At 35.4% G+C, this 21,559-nt stretch overlaps 2 protein-coding genes across 2 annotated transcripts; both read left to right on the forward strand.

The window, feature by feature from the left end:
* Positions 1-11,054: 11,054 nt before the first annotated feature.
* LOC126369348 (flexible cuticle protein 12-like) lies at positions 11,055-13,607 on the forward strand. The gene is made up of 3 exons (XM_050013702.1): positions 11,055-11,098; positions 12,526-12,653; positions 13,239-13,607. Exons 1-3 carry the CDS (start codon positions 11,090-11,092, stop codon positions 13,432-13,434), a joined length of 333 nt encoding a protein of 110 aa, XP_049869659.1. The 5' UTR covers positions 11,055-11,089; the 3' UTR covers positions 13,435-13,607.
* Positions 13,608-17,942: 4,335 nt separating this feature from the next.
* LOC126369350 (flexible cuticle protein 12-like) lies at positions 17,943-19,896 on the forward strand. The gene is made up of 3 exons (XM_050013704.1): positions 17,943-17,987; positions 18,925-19,043; positions 19,579-19,896. Exons 1-3 carry the CDS (start codon positions 17,979-17,981, stop codon positions 19,772-19,774), a joined length of 324 nt encoding a protein of 107 aa, XP_049869661.1. The 5' UTR covers positions 17,943-17,978; the 3' UTR covers positions 19,775-19,896.
* Positions 19,897-21,559: the final 1,663 nt, after the last annotated feature.

Here is a 21,559-nt window from a genome sequence, read left to right on the forward strand (position 1 = left end):
TTTTGTTGTTTTATTCCCTTTTAATAGCTGACATGATACAAATTAAAGATATCTTGTAAGTCAAAGAATTGGATTGATACAGATGAAATATGTTATTACATCGACAGAGCATGTCCATAATTTAAAGTTTTTGACTGCCTACTTCAGCTACATAAAAAATCAACTACAGTCAAATTCATAGATGTTCTATAAACTAGATAACTAATTATTTAAATAAAAACACAAAGTAACAATAATCTGAAAGAAAAAGTCACGATTAACGTTAATAATCAAACATTATTTATAAGTACGACCTATTATAATTTAATACAGGCTAAATAGGTTTTTTAAAAAAAAAATTCCTAAAAAATACTCTAAATTATAAAAAAAACCTTGTTATCTACTAAAATTTGACGAAAAAAGTGACGCAAGACAGATGATATCACTACTGTTTTAACACATTTCATATGAAAATAGAAATAAATTATAGGTACTAAAATGTGTACTAATACGGCCCCGGCTAAATGCGAAGGATAGAGATATAATTTTATGTAAATCTGAATCTTTGTGACCTTAGTGGAGTGGATCTATATGCTCGCCATCTTCATTATTTATGCTATATATGCCATCCTTGGCATCCTTAATTTTGTCATTTGCCTAATTTGTTCAAGCTCGGCAATCTAAATAATCTTTATTTATAAACGGCTACGGATATAAAATAAATGTATTTATTCAATATCGGTCGTATAATCAGATAATATGTCTTACTTATTATATGTGTACTTGGTTTAATTATTATTAAAAGACAGGGATGCTTAGGAATAACCATCTGGTAACCAATATTTGGTAGCTAAATTCCTGAAATTGCATTACAACATTTTTTAAGACCGTCTAGGTTCCTGTGCCTTGGTTTTATTAGCTACTTTTCCTTGAGTATACATACAGCTTGAGAAGCTGTAGAAGATAGTTTGAAACTTTGGAAAGAACTATGGACAGTTTATCCCGGAAATGACAAGCAAAAGTCGAGATCGGAAAGCTAGTAAATAAACATTATCCTCCTAGCGTTATCCTGCTTATCTAACATGAATATTTGACAGAACTGTTTGCCCTTCCCACCCATGAAGGGTAAACCAGCCCAATACAGGTACATACCACCAAAATGCATTTTTCGATGAGCAAATCCTAATAGTGTTTTATGTCTTACTTGATAGTGTTTTGTCTAATAAAACTCCGGAGCAGTTATAAAAAGAAAGAAAAGAAAGAAAAGAAAGAAAGTAAAAATATATATTTGGCATAATAAACATAACATAATTAGGTAATTAAATAACTTAATAATTATTATAGAACGATGCACTCTATATTATGGTTGCACAGGAAGAGAGTTACTTCTGTAACTCTCTGTTTATACGTGTTACCACATTAACGTGTAACAGCGTGTAACGTGGTCCAGTGTTTGAGCGTTGGGCTCACGATCCGGAGGCCCCGGGTTCGAATCCGGTCCCCACCGGTTTTGATATCACAAAAATCACTTTGTGATCCCTAGTTTGCTTAGGACACTGTAATTTGAATCAGGTGATCAGCCTGTAGGCTGATCCAAACGTAATTTTTAAATTTCATAGGTTTACTGACAAAGAAATGCCGCTTTAAAAACCTGATAGACACGGTCATTCACCCGATGAACCGACCTAGTGACCAGTCTAGACTTGATTCCTAGATTACACAGATTATAATGTAGGTATTTTATATGAAAGCATTGCATTCGATGTTTCGATCGTAGATGCTGCGTTTACGCAAACTATAGCCTTTCGAAGCGTTTGACCTTCACCTTGTTACATAATGCTAGTGAAGATCGTTACCGAGTGTGCGATATCGGAAGACATATTTTATATTTCTTTTTTTAGAAAGAAACGAAGTCACATTTTATTATAATATTTTTAGAGTATTTTTTAACTGAGTCCGTTTACATAACCTGATGATTTAACAGGTCCGGGTTTTACAGAAGCGACTGCCTGTCTGACCTTTCAACCTGCGAAGGAAAAACCAGCCAAATGTGGGTCGTAATATCTCTTAAACAAAGTTATGTACTATATTTTTTTGGGGTGATGGAATGATAATCTGTCTACCGTACAGTTCATTCTTTGATTATATGGCTTAGAATATCCATCTTGGATTGTCTATCAAGGGCCATACCCAAGTTGTAACCGATTAGGATAATCGTCATTTGTTATGACGTGGCTTTTTGCAGATTTGCCGCAGATGGCATTCACTTGGCCGGACATATGGGGGACGCTGAGGGCTTTCACGATTCAAAATTTAAGACAACAGGCCTGAGTGTGCCCAGTTGGCTGACAATCGACACTGATTGATAAAAATATATCGGATCATATACATTTTTATCACTGTCACTGTCGATTGTCTCGCTCACGCGAGCCCCTCTCAAATTCACCGTCTACAGGTAATACAAAATCGTTTCATGCGGAAAGCCACGGGAGCTCCGTGGTTCCTTCGCAATGAAAATCTGCACATTGACCTAGGTCTGCCAACCATTGCCCAATGGCTCAAATTAGCTTCCAAACGTTTTTTCGATTCTGCTCCGCACCACCCAAATCCCCTGGTAGTTGCGGCTTCCGAATACATCCCGCTTAGGGACGGTACTGAAAAGTATCGGCGTCCGAAGGACGTAATATACGATCCCGACGACCCGATTACCCTAGCCATAGAGGCAGCCAATCAGCTCGCGACACCAAACACTTCAGGACCCCGATACCGACCCCGCCGGCGTGGTCGACGATTTCCCTCATTCAGCGCTTATCGCTATCGACCCATTAGGGTCGATTAATTCTTTCAAATATTTTTCCTCTCAGACGACGCCCTGAGCCGAGGTTCGCGCCCAACTGGGCACCCTCAGGCCTGTTGTCTTAAACGTTGTACCGGGTGAGAGCCTTCAGCGCTCCCCATTTGTCCGGCCAAGTAGTTAATGCCATCTGCGGCAAATCTACAATAAGTCACGTCAAAAAAAAAAAAAAAAAAAAACTGTCGATTGTCAAAACTGTTGTCGAGTGGCTACGGGTTGTCATATTGATGATCTGTAGAGAGCCACATCTGTCTAGTAACCCCGATAGCGATTTGGGCGTAATAATATGAACGTAAATTTTAGAAGAGACTGGCACGCCCGAAACATTTTGCATATAAGGAAAAATTAAATTCAAATATATATTTATTCAGTAGGTAATAAAGTTACACTTCGAAAATGAGTTCCTTATATAAAAATTGACGATTCAAAGAGTAACTATCAAAGAGTCGGCTGCGATCTTATGAAACATTGACATTTTATTTTATTGTAATTACTTGAATGTAATCTTATTTTATACATAATTAATTAATAACTCATATTAGCCATGACATTGATCTTTGTTGACATTCTTTTGTTATCACTTTCGACGATGATATTTATGTTGGTACCGTTTTATATTGTGTCTAAAATAAGTTGTATAACTAAATGTGAAATAAATGAATCTAATCTACTGAATATAGATATTTTTGAACTAGAATCTGAATTATTTTTACACAACGAACGTCTCCTCCGCCTAAAACTATTGCAACTTCTCATAACTTTTATAGCCGGGGAAAAGAAGCTGCAGGAAAAACCTCGACACAGGGCCCTAGACGTTCTTAAAAGAACATAAAATATTGTTATACAATTTAGTAATTTGGCTGCCTAATATACTTTGGCTGTTAATCCCGTGAATTAATGTCTTCTAAATAATCACTAATTTAAAACTTCGAAATGTCACGTTTTAATTAGATTCGTTAGTTTTATACAAATTCAAATCGCAATAGGTAATAATGTTAAGCAAGTAATTAGCGAATAACCATAAATTATGCTCATAACTAAATATAGTTTTATAATTATCACGGTAGGTTTAAGCGTTTTACATATTTACATATAGCACATGAAACTATTAAAATATCAAGGTTGGTTAAATCTAGAATGTTCATATTTTAGTATTCTTGGGGCTTCGCCTATCTTTTCACATTTTTCCTGGTTAATAAAGATTTACTAAAGTGATGCTGTTTTTGAGTCATAACGTGGTTTTCCTTAGCATAGTACTACTTGTGCTTATATTTTGTGTCCTAGATTGAGGTTTTTTAGCATTTGATAATGTTTAATTTAGACCATAAAACCAAATTAAATTATTATTTATTGCATGTCACATGGTATTACAGTTTTTATAAATAAATATGTACAAACATGTAAGGGCACCGCAAAAGTATCTTAACAATAATTTAAAATTAAACATTTTTTATAAACTTTAATCATTTTTCAAGTTGTAAGGGGGTTTGTTTTATTAAGTGTATTACATTAATTCGTGTCACTTCGCAAGTCTATGTTTATGATATATAATATATATAATTTACTTATGTTTACATACTTACCTAAATTTAGATAAATTATAATTATACTAGGCTTGCGATGTGACACGAATTAGCAAAGAAGAGGTCTATAGTTTGTCTAAAATGTATTGCAGACCTACCGTTTCGGTAATTTTGATGTTTTAAATTTCGATGTAGAACACTATAATTATTGAAAATTAGGTAATAAATGATAATTATGTGACTAAAAATTCAAGTTTTCCGACCTAGTCTAAACTAAAACTTAACTTTAATTTTATTAAAATAATATATTGACCATTGTAATGTCCCATCTCTATTAGCTAATCCAAGTCAAACAGTCAAAGGTTAGAGCAACACCAAACGACAATCGGACTTATTATTACATAATAAATTATAGTCGTCTGGTTAGCGACGGTGCAATACTTGCTCATGCGCATATTTTGTAATACAGTGTCCATTCTGAAATGACACGGAAAAGGTGCTGGCCATCATTTTGAATTTAAACTGTTCTCAACATTATTTGTGTGCTTGTAAGTGGCTTTAAACGGCCTCCGTGGTCCAGTGGTTCAGCATTAGGGTCACGATCCGGAGGTCCCGGGTTCGAATCCCGGTGGGGACATTATCAAAAAAAAACACTTTGTGATCCCTAGTTTGGTTAGGACATTTCAGACTGATCACCTGATTATCCAAAAGTAAGATGATCCATGTTTCGGAAGGCACGTAAAGCCGTTGGTCCCGGTTACTATTTACTGATGTAAGTATGTAGTCGTTATATGAGCCATGTCAGGGGCTTTTTGCGGCTCAATAACTCTGACATAAGGGTCGATGAGGTCGGTATTCTACCTCACAACCCACACGATAGAAGAAGACTATGGTCCTGTAGTTTACCGTATTGCTTCTTGCCTAGAGTTCCGGTTCGAACCAGGTACGGTCACGAGTACTAATATGTAACATACACTTTGAAACCATGTCACATTATCTTTTTTGAGAAATTAAACAGTATGTCTTATTAAATGTCAAATATGATAGTGCGACAGTTCTAAAGTGGGTACATGATATTGCTCATGACTGTACCAGACTTGCACCAATGAGTTATTTATATTAGTGCAGTTTTCACCAACACAGTTGGCTCGACCGTTATAGACGGCGATACGGCTCACCAACTATGTTGGTCTAACAGAAAGCTCGGTGAGGTGTGGGTATTTTCATCTTGCGATGCCTTTACCTGTGACTACCTAAATTAGGATAAAGTGATTGACAGCGTATGTTATTTATTATTTATTTATTTATTTGTACACAATAGAACACAGAAAGAAACACACAAAGAAATCAGACAGTACAGGTAAGCTTATCTCTAAAAAAGAGATTTCTTCCAGCTGACCTACTACGATAAGGATACATGCAGTGTATAATACTACAGATAGACATACCTACATACGCGTACAAATCTTATGAAATTACAAGAACAATTATACTTACTAATATAAAGACAAAAAGAAATAACACAATAAAAATATAAACAATAAATTTAAGTAGACTTACATTATGTTATATTAATGAAATTAATGTAATGTAATGTAATGTATTAATGTGTGTTATTGTTATTAATGAAATTTAAAGGAATTAAATATGAAAGAATTAAAGCATGATAACTAAATGGTTATTACATACGTGTTTTTATAGTGTCAACGAATTATTTAACTATAGGAATAAGTTTTAATAATAATATAATTAAGTATATAAATATTTGCACACCTGCTTGCAGGTTGAATACATGCACTGTTTTATTTAGAATAAGATCTTTAACTTTGTGTTCTTACAAATAAATGATTGATTATGATTATGACAATCAAACCCATATTTGTGATTTTAATAACAAGTAGTCAATTAATCTGAAGCCTTCGAAAACTTATTACAAGGACAGCTGAAGTTTTGTCCGTTCACAAAAGCTTTGTAATAATTGCTTTGTGATGCTATTTGAGCAAAATATATTATGCATTCTATATTTTTAGTGCAAGATTACATACTTTACATAACAAGTCTAATATGTTCGTCAATATTTATTATTAAGATAAGGCTGTTTAATATTGATACGATCACTATATCGCTCACCAAAAGTGGTTGTTAGTCAATTTATGACAGTTGTACTAAAGAACTCACAACGTTTTCTGTTCGAAGAACTGCGTTGCGAGATTTGGAATTTTGTACCATGAAATGTTTTTGTTGGGATCTAGCCTATATGATCCCACTGCTAGGCATAGCGAGGAGAACCGATGGCCGATGGGGCGGAAAGGTTCTAGAATGGCGACCACGTGTCGGACGACGCTCAGTGGGTAGGCCCGCTACAAGGTGGACCGACGATCTGGTGAAGGTCGCGGAAAGCCACTGGATGCGGGCAGCGCAAGACCGATCGTCGTGGAGATCCTTGGGGGAGGCCTATGCCCAGCAGTGGGCGTCATACGGCTGATGATGATGCTAGGCAATGGCCTTCGGTTCCTCTTTTCATATAATACAATAATTATTTAAACAGGTTTCAATTATACAAAAGTAAACATTACTTCCTGCCCACTTAACCATAAAGTGAGATCTAGACACATTGAACACACCTAAATCTGAGTTTGACAAGGCTTAACTTTGGTTTTATGGTTTACCTAATGATATTACTACACTGCAGTGATGAAATGTGATAAAAACTATTTATTGAGCTACAAAATCACACTTTTTGTAACAAATTGTAGTTCTTATTATAACGAACTTACCCCGGTGGGAAATAGGTGTGTGTTTGATGTTTGTATGCATGGGCTAGTGTCATTGATACTTACTTACAGCTGTCCACGCTTCATCGAGCATTCTGTTAAACTAACATGATTCACCGTTTATAATGGTCGAACCAACTGTATTTTTTTTACCTTTGATGGGTTTACTCTTGGCTCCAGACTTGCCCCTTGGCATTGACGAGGCCTAAGATGGAGCTTGCTCGCCCAGAAGGTGCCTGTTCACTCTGGCCTTGAAAGCACCCAGGTTATATGCATTCGGAAATACAGAAGACGGCGGAGAATTCCACTCCCTAGCAGCAAAATTGTGACTCATCGGTGTAAGTCCGGTACCGGAATTCGAACTGGTGCTCAAGGCGCTCCCTGTTTGAGAAACTAGCCGATGACACACAGGACCACAGCGACTGTCAGAAGCAACATGATGTAATAGGTCTATAGGTTGACATTTACATAAGTCTGGACATCTGTCCAATTTAGCGATGACACCAACAATACCTATGAACAAAACTAAACCAAAGATTTGTATTAGAATTAATGTTTGGATCGTAAATCATTATCACGTGCTCATCGGTGAAGGAAATCATCATTGGCCACAGCATCTATCGTAGATGATTGTTGCAGCACTTGTGAGTCTACGGGTTCCCGCAGCGCCGCCGATGGCTATAGAGCCCTATAGCAGCGCGGCATTTCTTGCCACATCGTTCGCACACAAAACGCGACTCCTCAAGAGGTGGTAAAGCACGACGAAGACTTTTTTACTTGAGGTTTTCCAGCCAGTCATCGTCATGTCTGTCAAATCTTCAGGTTAGGTAAGCAGACCCTGTGGAAAACGGGATAATGATGTCTGGGATGGATGGAGATGATGATGACCAACAATACCTATAAAATGTAAATATATTGTGATCTTTTATTTATGGGTTTTAAGAATTTATAGTCTGTAGAGTATAATTTAATTTCAGTCTATTTTAAAAATACAGTTTGTTTAGGACTCATACGGAATGAACAAAAAAATATATTAATTATTTAAAAAAGTCTATTATTATTATTGCGTATGGCAGACAAATATCCTGCTTGGATCGAATATCCAGCTTAAGCTCCCTTAACCAAAAAAAAGTCTATAAACCACAGAAAATAATAAGACCATCTCAAAAGCAATATAAGTAGCAACATAATTCTATGCATTAATCTGATCCAAATATCTAGTTAAAATATTTTTATATAATGCTTCTGCATCATAATATATTTTTTCTACTCCTCTACTTTAATCTGGCATTTAAATAACCAAAAAGTCTAATATAAGTACATACATAATTAAACTCTTTGAAAAAGTGTACGCTCTATGGCCTATAAAAGCATTGTTTACAAAGTGTAACTGTACTATAATGTCGCCAAAAAAGCATTGTTGTTGTTTTTTTTTTGACCTGGAAACTGGCACCTTTACTTTGTTTGGTGCCATAGATATACTATAAAAAAAAGTATACATTTGCCGCCATTTTCCCGCGCGTTGGAAAATAAATTGGAAAATTTTTGTGTTTCGTTTCAAAACACTAAAAAGTATAAAATAAAAAGGAAAAATGGATGAAGAACTATTGAATTCTACACCAGAAGAAATTTCAACGTTAGCTCAAGATTTACATCTTCATTTTTATAAATAAAATTTTTCTTTGTATAATTTTTGTTTCATTTAAAATTACGTCGTCGTAGAAAAAGTATTGTATGCAACGTTGTATAACTAGGTCAAAAAATGCTCGTGGCGTCTCTTATTGCGATGTTCGCCAAGGCTCACATCGCAACTCACGCCACTCGCATTTTTTGACCCTTCTTATACAACTGTTGCATAAAATACTATTTTTCTACTCTTCTACTTTAATCTGGCATTTAAATAACCAAAAAGTCTAATATAAGTACATACATAATTAAACTCTTTGAAAAAGTGTACGCTCTATGGCCTATAAAAGCATTGTTTACAAAGTGTAACTGTACTATAATGTCGCCAAAAAAGCATTGTTGTTGTTTTTTTTTTTTTGACCTGGAAACTGGCACCTTTACTTTGTTTGGTGCCATAGATATACTATAAAAAAAAAGTATACATTTGCCGCCATTTTCCCGCGCGTTGGAAAATAATTTTTATAAATAAAATTTTTCTTTGTATAATTTTTGTTTCATTTAAAATTACGTCGTCGTAGAAAAAGTATTGTATGCAACGTTGTATAACTAGGTCAAAAAATGCTCGTGGCGTCTCTTATTGCGATGTTCGCCAAGGCTCACATCGCAACTCACGCCACTCGCATTTTTTGACCCTTCTTATACAACTGTTGCATAAAATACTATTAAATATTTGTTTTAATAATTATGTATCCGACCAATGAGAAAATAGATAATTATCACGCTAAATCTGTACAGTGCCGTCTATATTTTTTGGGGAACGTAGCCTGGAAAGTAACTCATTTTTTTAATTTTATTTTCATTTAATTTGCATTGAATAATGCTGTCGCCGTCGTCACGTGCAGTGCAAACGTCCTCTCACCTACCTAGCCGGTTTGTTAAATAACGCACTGGTCGCTCATCTCTAACCACAGAGAGTGAATGTCAAGGTCGTCTTGGTATATCGTCTCTCAGACGACGCCCTGAGCCGAGGTTCGCGCCCAACTGGGCACCCTCAGGCCTGTTGTTTTAAACGTTGTAACGGGTGAGAGCCTTCAGCGCTCCCCATTTGTTTCTCCGGCCAAGTAGTTAATGCCATCTGCGGCAAATCTACAAAAATTCACGTCAAAAATAAAATTTGGTATATCGTCGTTGCTAATTTAAAAGCTCTTATGTACCGCCCTCACCAAATTTATTAAAACATTCAGTACAAACTCTTATGTACGTAAATATCAATTATCTTTTAAAAAATTTTAACACGAAAATTTCAGGCGGAAATCTTTTTTTTAATTTCTGTAAAATTGACCTGATTGCACATAATAGATTTTAAATTGGCAACGACGATATGGTAACGTTGATATACTTACCGTTTTCTTTTGTAATTTGTAATGTTTTTGGAAAGTTATATATAATCAGATATGGTATACAATTATGTTGCTACCTATATTGCTGGTCTATATTTTGATCATCATCAAAGTTATCATCTCGAGCTCCTCCGTGCTTCGGAAGGCACGTTAAGTCGTTGGTCCCGGCTGCTTTAGCAGTCGTTAATAACCATCAATCCGCACTGGGCCCGCGTGATGGTTTAAGGCCCGATCTCCCTATCCATCCATGGGGAAGGCCCGTGCCCCAGCAGTGGGGACGTTAATGGGTTGGTGATGATGATATTTTGATCAGAATCATAATGCGTGGACGATGTGTTGTGCCTGGGTGTAATAATAAGAATCATCATTTATACCCAAAAACAAAGATAAAAGTTGCATACGTCTCTTATCCATGAAATTACTTAGAAAGATAAAAAAAAACGCAAATCTGTAATTTTTTTTCGGGGAAAGTAGCCTTGAAAATCCCTTATTATTACATTTTGTTTCTGGTTATGCTACATACGCACTTTGTATATTTGCTGTGTATATTAAAATGTAGTACTGTTTATTAAACAGTCCCGAGATAATAAAATTATGTATTGGCGGAATAAAATGACATAAAACAGGAAACTGTCATTTTATTTATATTTTACAGAAAATATTTCACAGAAAATAGTTTTTAATAAATTAGGATTAATTATTAATAAATTAATAATATTCTAATAAAATATGATAACCTGATTATTGAAGTGTGAAGCAACTTTTTTGGTTCATTCAGAATGGGTGCAGTGTTAAGATGCGATCACTTAATTTTAAATGTATGCAAAATAGATTGTACGAATTGGTATATAAGTGTAGCGTAGAAGCGCATTTGGCACAGTCACCGGTACATCCTTAAACCAAACCCACCCATCACCTCCACCAACCTTCAAAATGAAATCTGTAAGTGACATGGTTTTTTAAGAAAAAAATAGATAAAATAAAGCATCCGAAAAAAGTGAAATGAAAGTATTTTTTTTTGTGTGAAATCTAGTGATGATTTAGTTAAGTGACGGGTGACAAGAAATATAATCGCAAATGGATTACTTATCTGATTGACAAATGGATTACTAAAAAGTGCTTTGGTCTTTTCTATAATTATTATTTTTTAACATTTTTAATTCGTGTGAACTTTTAATATAAGTACACAGTGCTAGCTTTCAATTTCCTTAAACATTTAGGAAAAAATGCGCTTTGATTTAATTTTTTATTGCTAAAAATAGCTAATGATTACTTATTATTTAACATTACTACAAAAGTAAAATAAATACGTGTTTATAAATGTATCACCTACCTAATTATAAGTTAATGAGGTAGGTTTAGGTCAGATTAAAGTGGTGCAACTTTACTAATCAGTCATTAAAATTAAAACATAAAAAACCCATAACAACTAAATGAGTCCTTTTAGAAAAGGCTGATGCAACATATTCTTCTTATAAAGAAGTTTACATATTATAATTTTAAAGTCTAATATTTTAAATACGAAGGCATAATTTAAGCGCTGCAAAGTTTGCGTAAATCGATCAAAGGTCATCATGTTCGAGTCAAGAGTTGAACGTGTGTGTAATCGCTTACTGAATTTAGATGTTTGAATTGACACTTCACTTGGCATTTTTAATCTATGACAAATATCGAAATAGGTGAAAGAACCACGATATTTATTTTTGTAGATCTCACTCATCAAGTAACGTAAATAAAACAAAACGCTTCACAACGATAAAATTGTAGAATAATTTATCATTGATTATTGGGTTTGATCGAAATATGTCGCACCGGCTGTCTTTTCCTGATGAAATTAATTGACAAGTCATTATATAATTCTATGTAGAGTCTGCGACAGCCTTCTTTCTTGACACGGTCAAATTCAAACTCAAAATTCAAATTCAAAGTTTATCTTTCAGACTTCGTTATAGGTAAAATCTCAACTATATCAATAGGTCAAAGGTTTAATGTCACGATAGTCATTTTTAGACTGTTCACATTTTTTAGGATACTTACTGTACAAATTAATACAGATAAAAACGTCGTAAATGATTATTCATTTGTTTTAAGCACTGAAAATGAATTCGATTCCCATATTCCCGAGAAATGCGTATCGAAAGTATGTTACCTAACCTGTATGACAGGCATTCGCTTCTGTAAAAAACCGGACCTGGTGAGTCTTCAGGTTAGGTAAGCGGATCCTGTGGAAAGCGGAATAACGCTAGGGAGATGCTCACTAATTTAAGAGCCACGATCTTATCGGTTTAGCATTCTCGTGCTACTTTTTAGGGCACGCCTTTTTTGGTGCTAGGGAGATGATGACTATAAATTGTTTCTTTCCCGAACAGTTCATCGTACTCGCCCTCTTCTTCGCCGCCGCCGTCGCCGCGCCCGCAGCGCCCTCTGGCGCTGACTCACTCGCCGAAACCCTTCGCTACGACAGCGACAACATCGGGGTTGACGGATACAACTACAAGTGAGTACTCAACTAACTTGCTTCTAAAAACACAGAAGCTTACGACTATATCTCATTTGTAGTCTGAGGTACATCCATCGCAAGATGAACTAAGTACTTATACCTCACCGAGCTTTTCTGTTAAAAAACGTATTGTACTATTCGTAGCGAGCATGATATGTTACGTCATATGCTTAAAATCAGTGATGCTCGCTACGAGCGCCTTATTTCCCTGTACTGTACATGTTACATTACACCTCGTAACGTTGGTCAGTACCCACCTTAAGACCAACGTGGTTCGCTGTATCGCCGTCCATAATAGTCAAGTCAACTTTAGTAACTCACTGGTGCAAGTCGCCGGGTAGAGAGGCAAGCCGGCCACAGAACCTGAATGACCAAAATTACTTATTCTTCTTATTTTGCGATCTGCTACGTTTTAGGAAAAAAAACACATCAGCATCCGAAGGACGTAACAAACAATCCTGATGTCCAGTTTACCAGTACATGCGACTAATAAGGCAGCATGGCAGCAAATACTTCAGCTCCCTGCAAATCATCGAAGACCTCTAAAGAAATATATTGAATAAATGTCTCTCTTTTCCACAGTGTTCAAACATCGAACGGTATCTCCCAGCAAGAGCAGGGTCAGCTGATCAACCCTGGAACTGACAACGAGGCCATCGCCGTCCGCGGACAGTTCTCCTACACCGGCCCTGACGGCCAGCAGTACACCGTCACCTACGTCGCTGACGAGAACGGCTTCCAGCCCCAGGGCGCCCACTTACCCGTCCCTCCCCAATAAACAACCAAATAAACGCCAAAAGCAGTAAACTAGCACCAATAAACGCTTAGTAACTAATACTGGAACGCTAGTAAACTGTGGTAGTAAACGCTAGTAGACTAGTAGGAAACGAAGTTTAGTAAACGAAAATAGTAAACTAAATTTACTCGTAGTAAACGCTAGTAGACTAGTTGTTAAAAATAAATAAATGGAAATGAACCGGCCTGTTACAAGTGACTGATATTGTTAATTCTGACATGAATTGAGATTAGGACTGGAAATAAAGTTTTTAATATTTTATTTTTATTGTTTTACTCTCCTTTTGTTAGACTAAAAGGCAAGTGTGGTACACAATTGAAAGCTCTTCAGGAATATTATTTATTTACCGTAAAGTCAAATAACATTTCTTATATTCAAAACCACTCGGTTGCCCAAAAATAAGACGATCTGTGATTTGGAAGGCACGTTAAGCTCTGGTTCCTTGTTTCTACCTACTTACTGACGTACGTAGTCGTTACGTGAGTCGTGTCAGGGGCCTTTGGCGGCTGAACAATAACCCTGACACCAGGGTTCATGAGGTTGGTAATCCACATCATAACCCACACGACAGAAAAAGATATTTTAAAAAAATCTAAGTTGTAAGATGTACCTAAAACGTTGATTATTTTGTCCTTGTCAAGAAATGAAAATTCAATTCAATTCATTTATTTGCGAATAAGTAACTAAAATTTGCATCAGATGCAAAGCAATATAAAATAATTAATATACTTATTTAAAGTTACAGTATTAGATTACGTTAACATTGTATCAATAGTGATTGCAAGTTGTCTTTGATTATTTGTGGCTCTGCCCACCCCATTAGTCATAACAGGCGTGTAGTTTATGTATGTATGAGTAAAAGAAGCTAGTCTTAGACCAGTGTTACCTACAGTGATATGTTTTACAGTATTCAGACACTTATTATCAGATTCACAAAGATCATGCCCATAATCCCTTTCGGGGTGGGCTGAATTGAGAAGACAGCTTTGGTTTTGAATTTAAAGTCCCCAGATGGATGGATATGAAGAACCAACGTGATAGGTTATCTGTTTATTACCAATATATTGGAGTACGAAGATTTATGCCCATATCTCACTAAGACGCCATGGCGGAGCAACCGCGGTCGAGTCTCTAAAAAAAAAATGTATGCATTTGACATTTGTCTTGTTGGTTACGGAACCACTGGTGTTACAGATAAGTCGTAAGTATATTTAAACGCAATCGCCCGAATAATTATTATACTCCATCGAACACAAAATGAAAATGAAAATTACATTTATTACGTAGATTAGATTATGTTAAAGTTAAAGGTACACAAAGAATTTCTTGTGTATCTGTTGTCACTCAAAATAATTTTATGGCTCTTTTCAAAGTTTTGCAAAAATGCCTTAGAGATTTCTACTAGACTTCTACTAAGCTGAATCGTTTTTCTGTCTTATGTTAATTCTGTGTAGGCCTGTGTGCTGTTGAATAAATTAATGATAGTCGTTTTTTTCTTTAAGTAAAGAATAATAAAGTCAATGTGGGGAAGACCGGCATACTATTCTAAAATTTGAGTTTGACTGGGTTTATTGAAGAAGATATTATTTGTAGATCAAGTCAAATGATCGGGTAGGATAGACAATTTATTTGGCTATTTTTATAAGTCTAAATATAAGAGAAAGCGCCGTAATCTTTTGATATACAATCGTTTTTTTTTCAAACTTGGCTAGTAGACGGCCTTCCAATGCAGTGTGAGGCAAGTCCGTCCACAAAAGAAAAAACGTAGTATTAGTAACAAATCGTAGGCCTAGACGTATGAAAATAGTTTCAGGCGGTGAACCAACAATGCCATTCTGAAACGTATTTTACCGATTTGTGAATAAGGCTTTCATTACACAGATAAATGATTATTTTTTTATACAAGGCAAGACCGGCATATCTTTGGTGATACTCCACCACGCTGTTTAGTGTAAATGTTTCTTACTGTCCGGGACCAACGACTTAACGTCCCTTCCGCAGCACGGAACCATCCCACTTTTTCTTATAATAAGGTGATTAAGCCTGCACTAGACAAAGGACAGTCTCACAAAGTGAATTCGTCAATGTCCCCATCGGGAAGCGAATCCGGATCTCCAGATTGTGAGCTCAACGCTTCAACTATTATGCTTGAATCATAGACAGGATCACGATCCTTCACGAAATAATCTGGATCGTGAAATAACATAACATAATACCTGTATCCCCGAAGTGGTAGGCAGATATGTTTAGTATATTAGTAAATAAAAAAAAAATAAAAAAAAAAATTGTTTATTGTCATAGAAAAAGATCGACACAACATTGGGTACTACAGCTAGGACACACAAATGCTACAGAAGTATAACCCTGCTACCTGAACTAGGAGACCTGTATCTCAGGAAGCAGTGTTCAGCAATTACATCTTTTATAACGTCGGTTTAGGCAGACCATAGTATATTGTCGTAGGCTTAGGAATCCTTCATTGCTTCACATCCCTCGCTATCACAGGAACTTTAGAAAGAACAGCTTTTTACTGAGATGTTCCATATTATTTAATAGGCTTGGCTTGGTCATAACTTGAATTTGGACCTATTTGCTGGCAGCACTCAAGGTGCTAAAAAACACTTGTTAGAGACTTCGTTTCCTCTATTGTTTAGATATTTCTATTTTTAAGGTTTTTTTCCATATGGTCTTAGAAACGTAATGTAAATTGTGTTTTCTTTCAATCTGTGGAAGCTTGTTAATGGCTTTTAGATATTAAGTTAGTATGTAACTTTGTAAATTTAGCTGTAAGCTCCCCAAATAAAATAAAATAAAATAAAAATAATAAAATATAAGCCCACTCCTCGCCAGCTGTGTTTTTTTTATTTAAATGAAAAACTTAAACGGTAGATTTACAAATCATCCCCGCCAAACTTATGAAGTTTGATGGCGAGTAGCGCTCATATGCTTATATCTTAATTTACCTACCAACAGTAATTATTTATACAAATAATATTACTTACAGCTATCGAGCAATACACTTCTTAGTTTTAATTTTAACAGATTTTTACTTAACTTATTATTTTGTCTTAACAAGCTTATTTTATTAAATATTTTTGGCACTAAATATGACGACAATCTTTCTCCATAATAATTATTTTGTTTTGGGTTGTATCAGTCTTTTCTCTCTTACACTTCTTGTATTGTATTTATTTTTAACGGTTACTTTGTACTTTTCGCTATAGTAATGCTCTAACCCAATTAAGTATTCAACCTTCATATCCACAGGCAAAATTTGACATACTTACAGGAAATAACTGATTATAATCTACATTACACACTTTCTTTACTTTTTTGCTTACCAGAAACTTTATGAGTCTTATCTGTATATCTGTTGTTTAAGTTTAAGTTCAAGTTTCATGTACCTAATAGAGAGCGTATTTACCATTGTAACCTAGCACTGCTTAAAACTTTACGTCTAGTGTTGAGCTCAAATCTATAAGAACAAATAGAATGCACAGATTCTCGGCAAATACTCGGGAAGGCCACTAATTGCCTTATTGGGTAGTCATAAATTAATCAAAATTATCAATGCGTGTTTTACTTAAGCCACAAAACGTGAAGCAATACATTTACATTTTTAATCAACTCAAAATGGGTGCAGTAACATAAAGGCGGTTCGCGAGACTGTTGTCAATATAAATTAGGTATGTGTTTCTTTGATTTGAATTGGGTGGTTTCCTAGGACAAAAATGAATTATAAATTACATAACATAAACAGCCTATATACGTCCCACTGCTGGGCACAGGCCTCCCCTCAATCAACCGGAGAGGGTATGGAGCATACTCCACCACGCTGCTCCAATGCGGGTTGGTGGAGGTGTTTTTACGGCTAAAAGCCGGGACGTGCCCTCCGAAGTACGGAATCATTTTACTTTTTCGGATAATCAGGTGATTCAAGCCTGAAAAGTCCTTACCAAACAAAGGACAGTCTCACAAAGTGATTTCGACAATACCCCCATCGGGAATCGAACCCGGACCTCCAGATCGTGAGCCTAATGCTCTAACCACTAGACCACGGAGGCTGTTTGTCTGTTGATAACAATGTCTGCATGTCAAAATTTTTTTTTCTATTTAATTTAAGAAAAACTTATTAACAAATAGGTTCGATATTTTATCACAATTTAAATTCATATAAATTCCATAGCAATTTTTTGGTTTGACGAGTAGTAAAAATTAACTGATTTGACTTAATGGAAATAAAAATATTATTATTTATCTACCATAAATTAATAGTCCATTAATTGTTAAATTATTAATAAAGTCTCAGCTTTTTACACGTTTGGCGTCTGACGCATCACAGAGCTTTGTGCAACACATAACTGTTGTTTCGACATGCGTGACCGTGTGCAAACCGCCTAAGATATGATGATTCAAATATATGCAAACTAGATTGTGCGCTTTGGTATATAAGAGTGGTCAAAAATGATTTTGGCACAGTCACCGGTACATCCTCTACCAATCCCATCCACAACCAAACCTCCAAAATGAAATCCGTAAGTGACATTCCTTTTATAAAAAATAATAATTTTCAAAACGGTGTTCGAAAAAAGTTACATGAAAGTTTTGTGTGAATAGTGATTTTCATTTTGTGCTTTATCGTTAAGTGAAAGCTATAAGTAATTTCCAGCCAGTAGTAATTACTTACAACTTAAGTCCAGTCAAATAAAAAAAAACTAGTTTGACAAGTGTATTATGTGAACCGTTTACTTTTTAATCATTATTGCACATTTAAATCCTTGCAATAGACGTTCCTATTATTTCGATATTATTTTTAATATTTCTATATCTAGAAAAAGATGATGTAAAAGTTTGCGTAAATGGACAAAGGTCAGATATTGGTATCTTATGAGTGAAATGTGTGTAAGCATGTAGACAACGTTCTGACATTTCAAATACACATTTAATCTATTTCAAATAAATAAATTTGATTAAACTACGGCCCAAAAGAAAATAGAAAGACAATTTAGATGCCTTCAAAGAGGACTGTCAGGATATTTGCCTTTATAATGAACTGAGGAAGAGAAGAGAAGATGCCTTTGCTCAGCAGTGGGATACAATAAGCTAGATACAAAAATATACAATGTTGTAATAAAAATGAAATTAATACCCATTTGATTTCATATAAGTACTTATGTAAGAATCTTAGTTGGAATTTCAAACAGACCTATTGACTGAGATGCGATTCATAACTCGATAAATAGACGTATATAAATATCGGGGCAATTTATCCAAGGAGTGTAGGAAGAAGTAAAATTGAACTTTATTATTATACATAACTCTAAGAATCATACTTTCAACATCGATGATTTTTTTTTCACAACATAACATAAGCTAACGACTAAATCCCAATTGGGGTAGTGTTTAGTGCTTTGTGTTGTGTTTACATTTTTGTTTTCGAATGCTTGAAAATAATTTAAATGTTTTCAACAGTTCATCGTATTCGCCCTCTTCGTCGCCGCCGCCGCCGCCGCGCCCGCCAACCCCGACGCTGACGCTTACGTCGTCAAGTATGACAGCGACAACATCGGCGTCGACGGATACAACTACAAGTAAGTACTGAAACTAAAACTCTAAAATGTCTTTATTCATTACGGAACATACACTTTAAAAAAGGAAATATATAACTTCAGTAAATTGTCCGCCTAATATTAGTACCGAGGCGGTTATTCCCATGCAATTCTATCTTCTAAATTGTCATGAACCTTATTCTGAATGTCACACGGGACTGAATAACATATTATCCTACTTCTAGATGCTTCTTCGATTGTGCTTTCTTCAAATCCTTTAGTAGTTGTGGTTTAAAATATAGATACTGGCGATGTCATGCTCGCTGACGTATAATACGTGCAAATGAAATGCCTCGCATGTACGAATCTTTCCTAGTGCAAGTTGTTCATTTCATTCGTACGGGTTAATAATGTAGTTGAGCGATAGCAAGCCATAAATAGCCATAGCGTTAAATCGAATGCATCTTGGCTAGGACCTCTGATTAGCTTCGACTAACAAGAGAGTGACAGTAAACACTTTAGCTCCTTCATCAATAAAGGCATCTCAATATTTCACCAACGTTACTCTTTCCTACAGTGTGCAGACCTCCAACGGTATCTCCCAGCAAGAGCAGGGTCAGGTGATCAACCCTGGAACTGACAACGAGGCCATCGCCGTCCGCGGACAATTCTCCTACACCGGCCCTGACGGCCAGCAGTACACCGTCACCTACGTCGCTGACGAGAACGGCTTCCAGCCCCAGGGTGCCCATTTGCCCGTTGCTCCCCAATAAACGACCAAATAAACGCCAGTAAACTAGCCATAGTTAACTTTGCAAACTACATAATTATAGTAAAATTTTGTAAACATCCGTAGAGTACTTCAGTGGCGCTGTTAAAAGCGCGGTAATAAACGTTAGTAGAATAGCACTGACCAAAGTTGAATAAACGCTAAACTTTAGTAAACGCTAGTAGACTGGCACTAAAAGAGGAAAAATAAGAACTGGCTTGTTGAAACTTGACTGATTTTGTTGATTCTGACATGAATAGCGATTAGGACTGAAAATAAAATCGTTAATAGTTTATGTTTTGTTGTTTTCTTCTTTAATCACTTGAATAAAGTAAATATACGTCTATCACAGAAAATCTACTTATAATAATTATAAAATACTTATAATAATTATAATTATTATTACAGTGTCTTATATAAAATTATTACCTCTCGCAGTGGTTTTTGAAGACAGTTGCAAGACTTAAAGGTGCTCTTTCACTAGGAGCGTTCGAATCATAATTATCACATTACAGGAGAACGCTCCCGGTGAAGGAATACCTTAACTATAAAAACTCCTGTGTTAGGTGTAAAAGTATTTCAAAGTATTTCACTGAGGACTTAGCAACTGTAGTAAAATGGTACTCAAAGAAAGAACTAAAGCTACTAATTTACTAGTTTTCAAAAAAAAAAAAAAAACAATGAAAAAATCTACATCTTGTCTGTGTTCTCTAAGAGCATTCAGGTAAAAGGCCTTGTGATAGGACTGGTAACAATCCATTAGCTCATAGGTGGCTGGTAGTGTAGCACTCACCTAGATCAAAGTTAATCAAAGGAGGAGACACAAAAGACAGGAAAAGGAGTTCCATTGTGGTAAATACTTTCTGTTGCGGTGCGACCTGGCAACGTGCTCTACTTACTTTTCAAAATTAATATACCTTCTATTACTTACTAAAAAAATAGTAATTTCGGTAATTAAAATCATCACAATAAAATATGGCAATTTTTAATGAACTTATTTGTTACCACGTTTTATGCATTTAAACTCAAGTAATTTTTCATCAGACAAGTTTTTACCTTTAGTGTTAGATTCATATTTTTTTGATCATTTGCGAAAATTAGCTTAGGTACAATATTTTCCAATCAAATAACCAGGTGATGCAAAATAATACACTAAATATATATACAGACACTTATAATCCAGCCACGTCTGCTATGAGACTTCAATGGCTAGCGTGAACGTCGACAGTTCCGGGCGTGAACTGAGTCCATATATTTATTAAATCAGATAAAATAGATTGAAGTGCAGTAGTCACAAAATAAATTAAGTATTTAATTCCGAAGTAGAGCACCTTCCCTTTCGCTGTGCAGATAAACCGGCGTATAGCGTAAGATTACATCTCCTGCCTCAAAGCCTCTTTGATACTGAGGTGTTAATGCATCGGGCTGTATCACTCCTTACTCCTACCTTGTGCCGCAATCCCATATACGTACCTTTCTATCTTTGTTTGGAAATAATGTGTTTTCTTTTCCGAAAATAGAATGACTTACGTAATTTGATTGCTCGGAGCGCTGATTCAACATTAATATTAGAAAATAATATGAAATAAAATATCACAATAATAATTTTATTTATTTTTTTATTTATAATTTTGAATATTAATTTGGAATTTTATATGCACAGTTATAATAGTAACTAAGGATATTTATTTGTATTCGGTTTTTTTTATTTTATTTTTTGGTAATACAGTTTCTTTTGTTTTTTTCTTAACATTCATTACTATTGGTTGCGCCATAATTATTATGTTTG

Source organism: Pectinophora gossypiella, chromosome 9 (assembly GCF_024362695.1).
Source record: "Pectinophora gossypiella chromosome 9, ilPecGoss1.1, whole genome shotgun sequence".
In the NCBI taxonomy this organism is placed as follows: domain Eukaryota; kingdom Metazoa; phylum Arthropoda; class Insecta; order Lepidoptera; family Gelechiidae; genus Pectinophora; species Pectinophora gossypiella.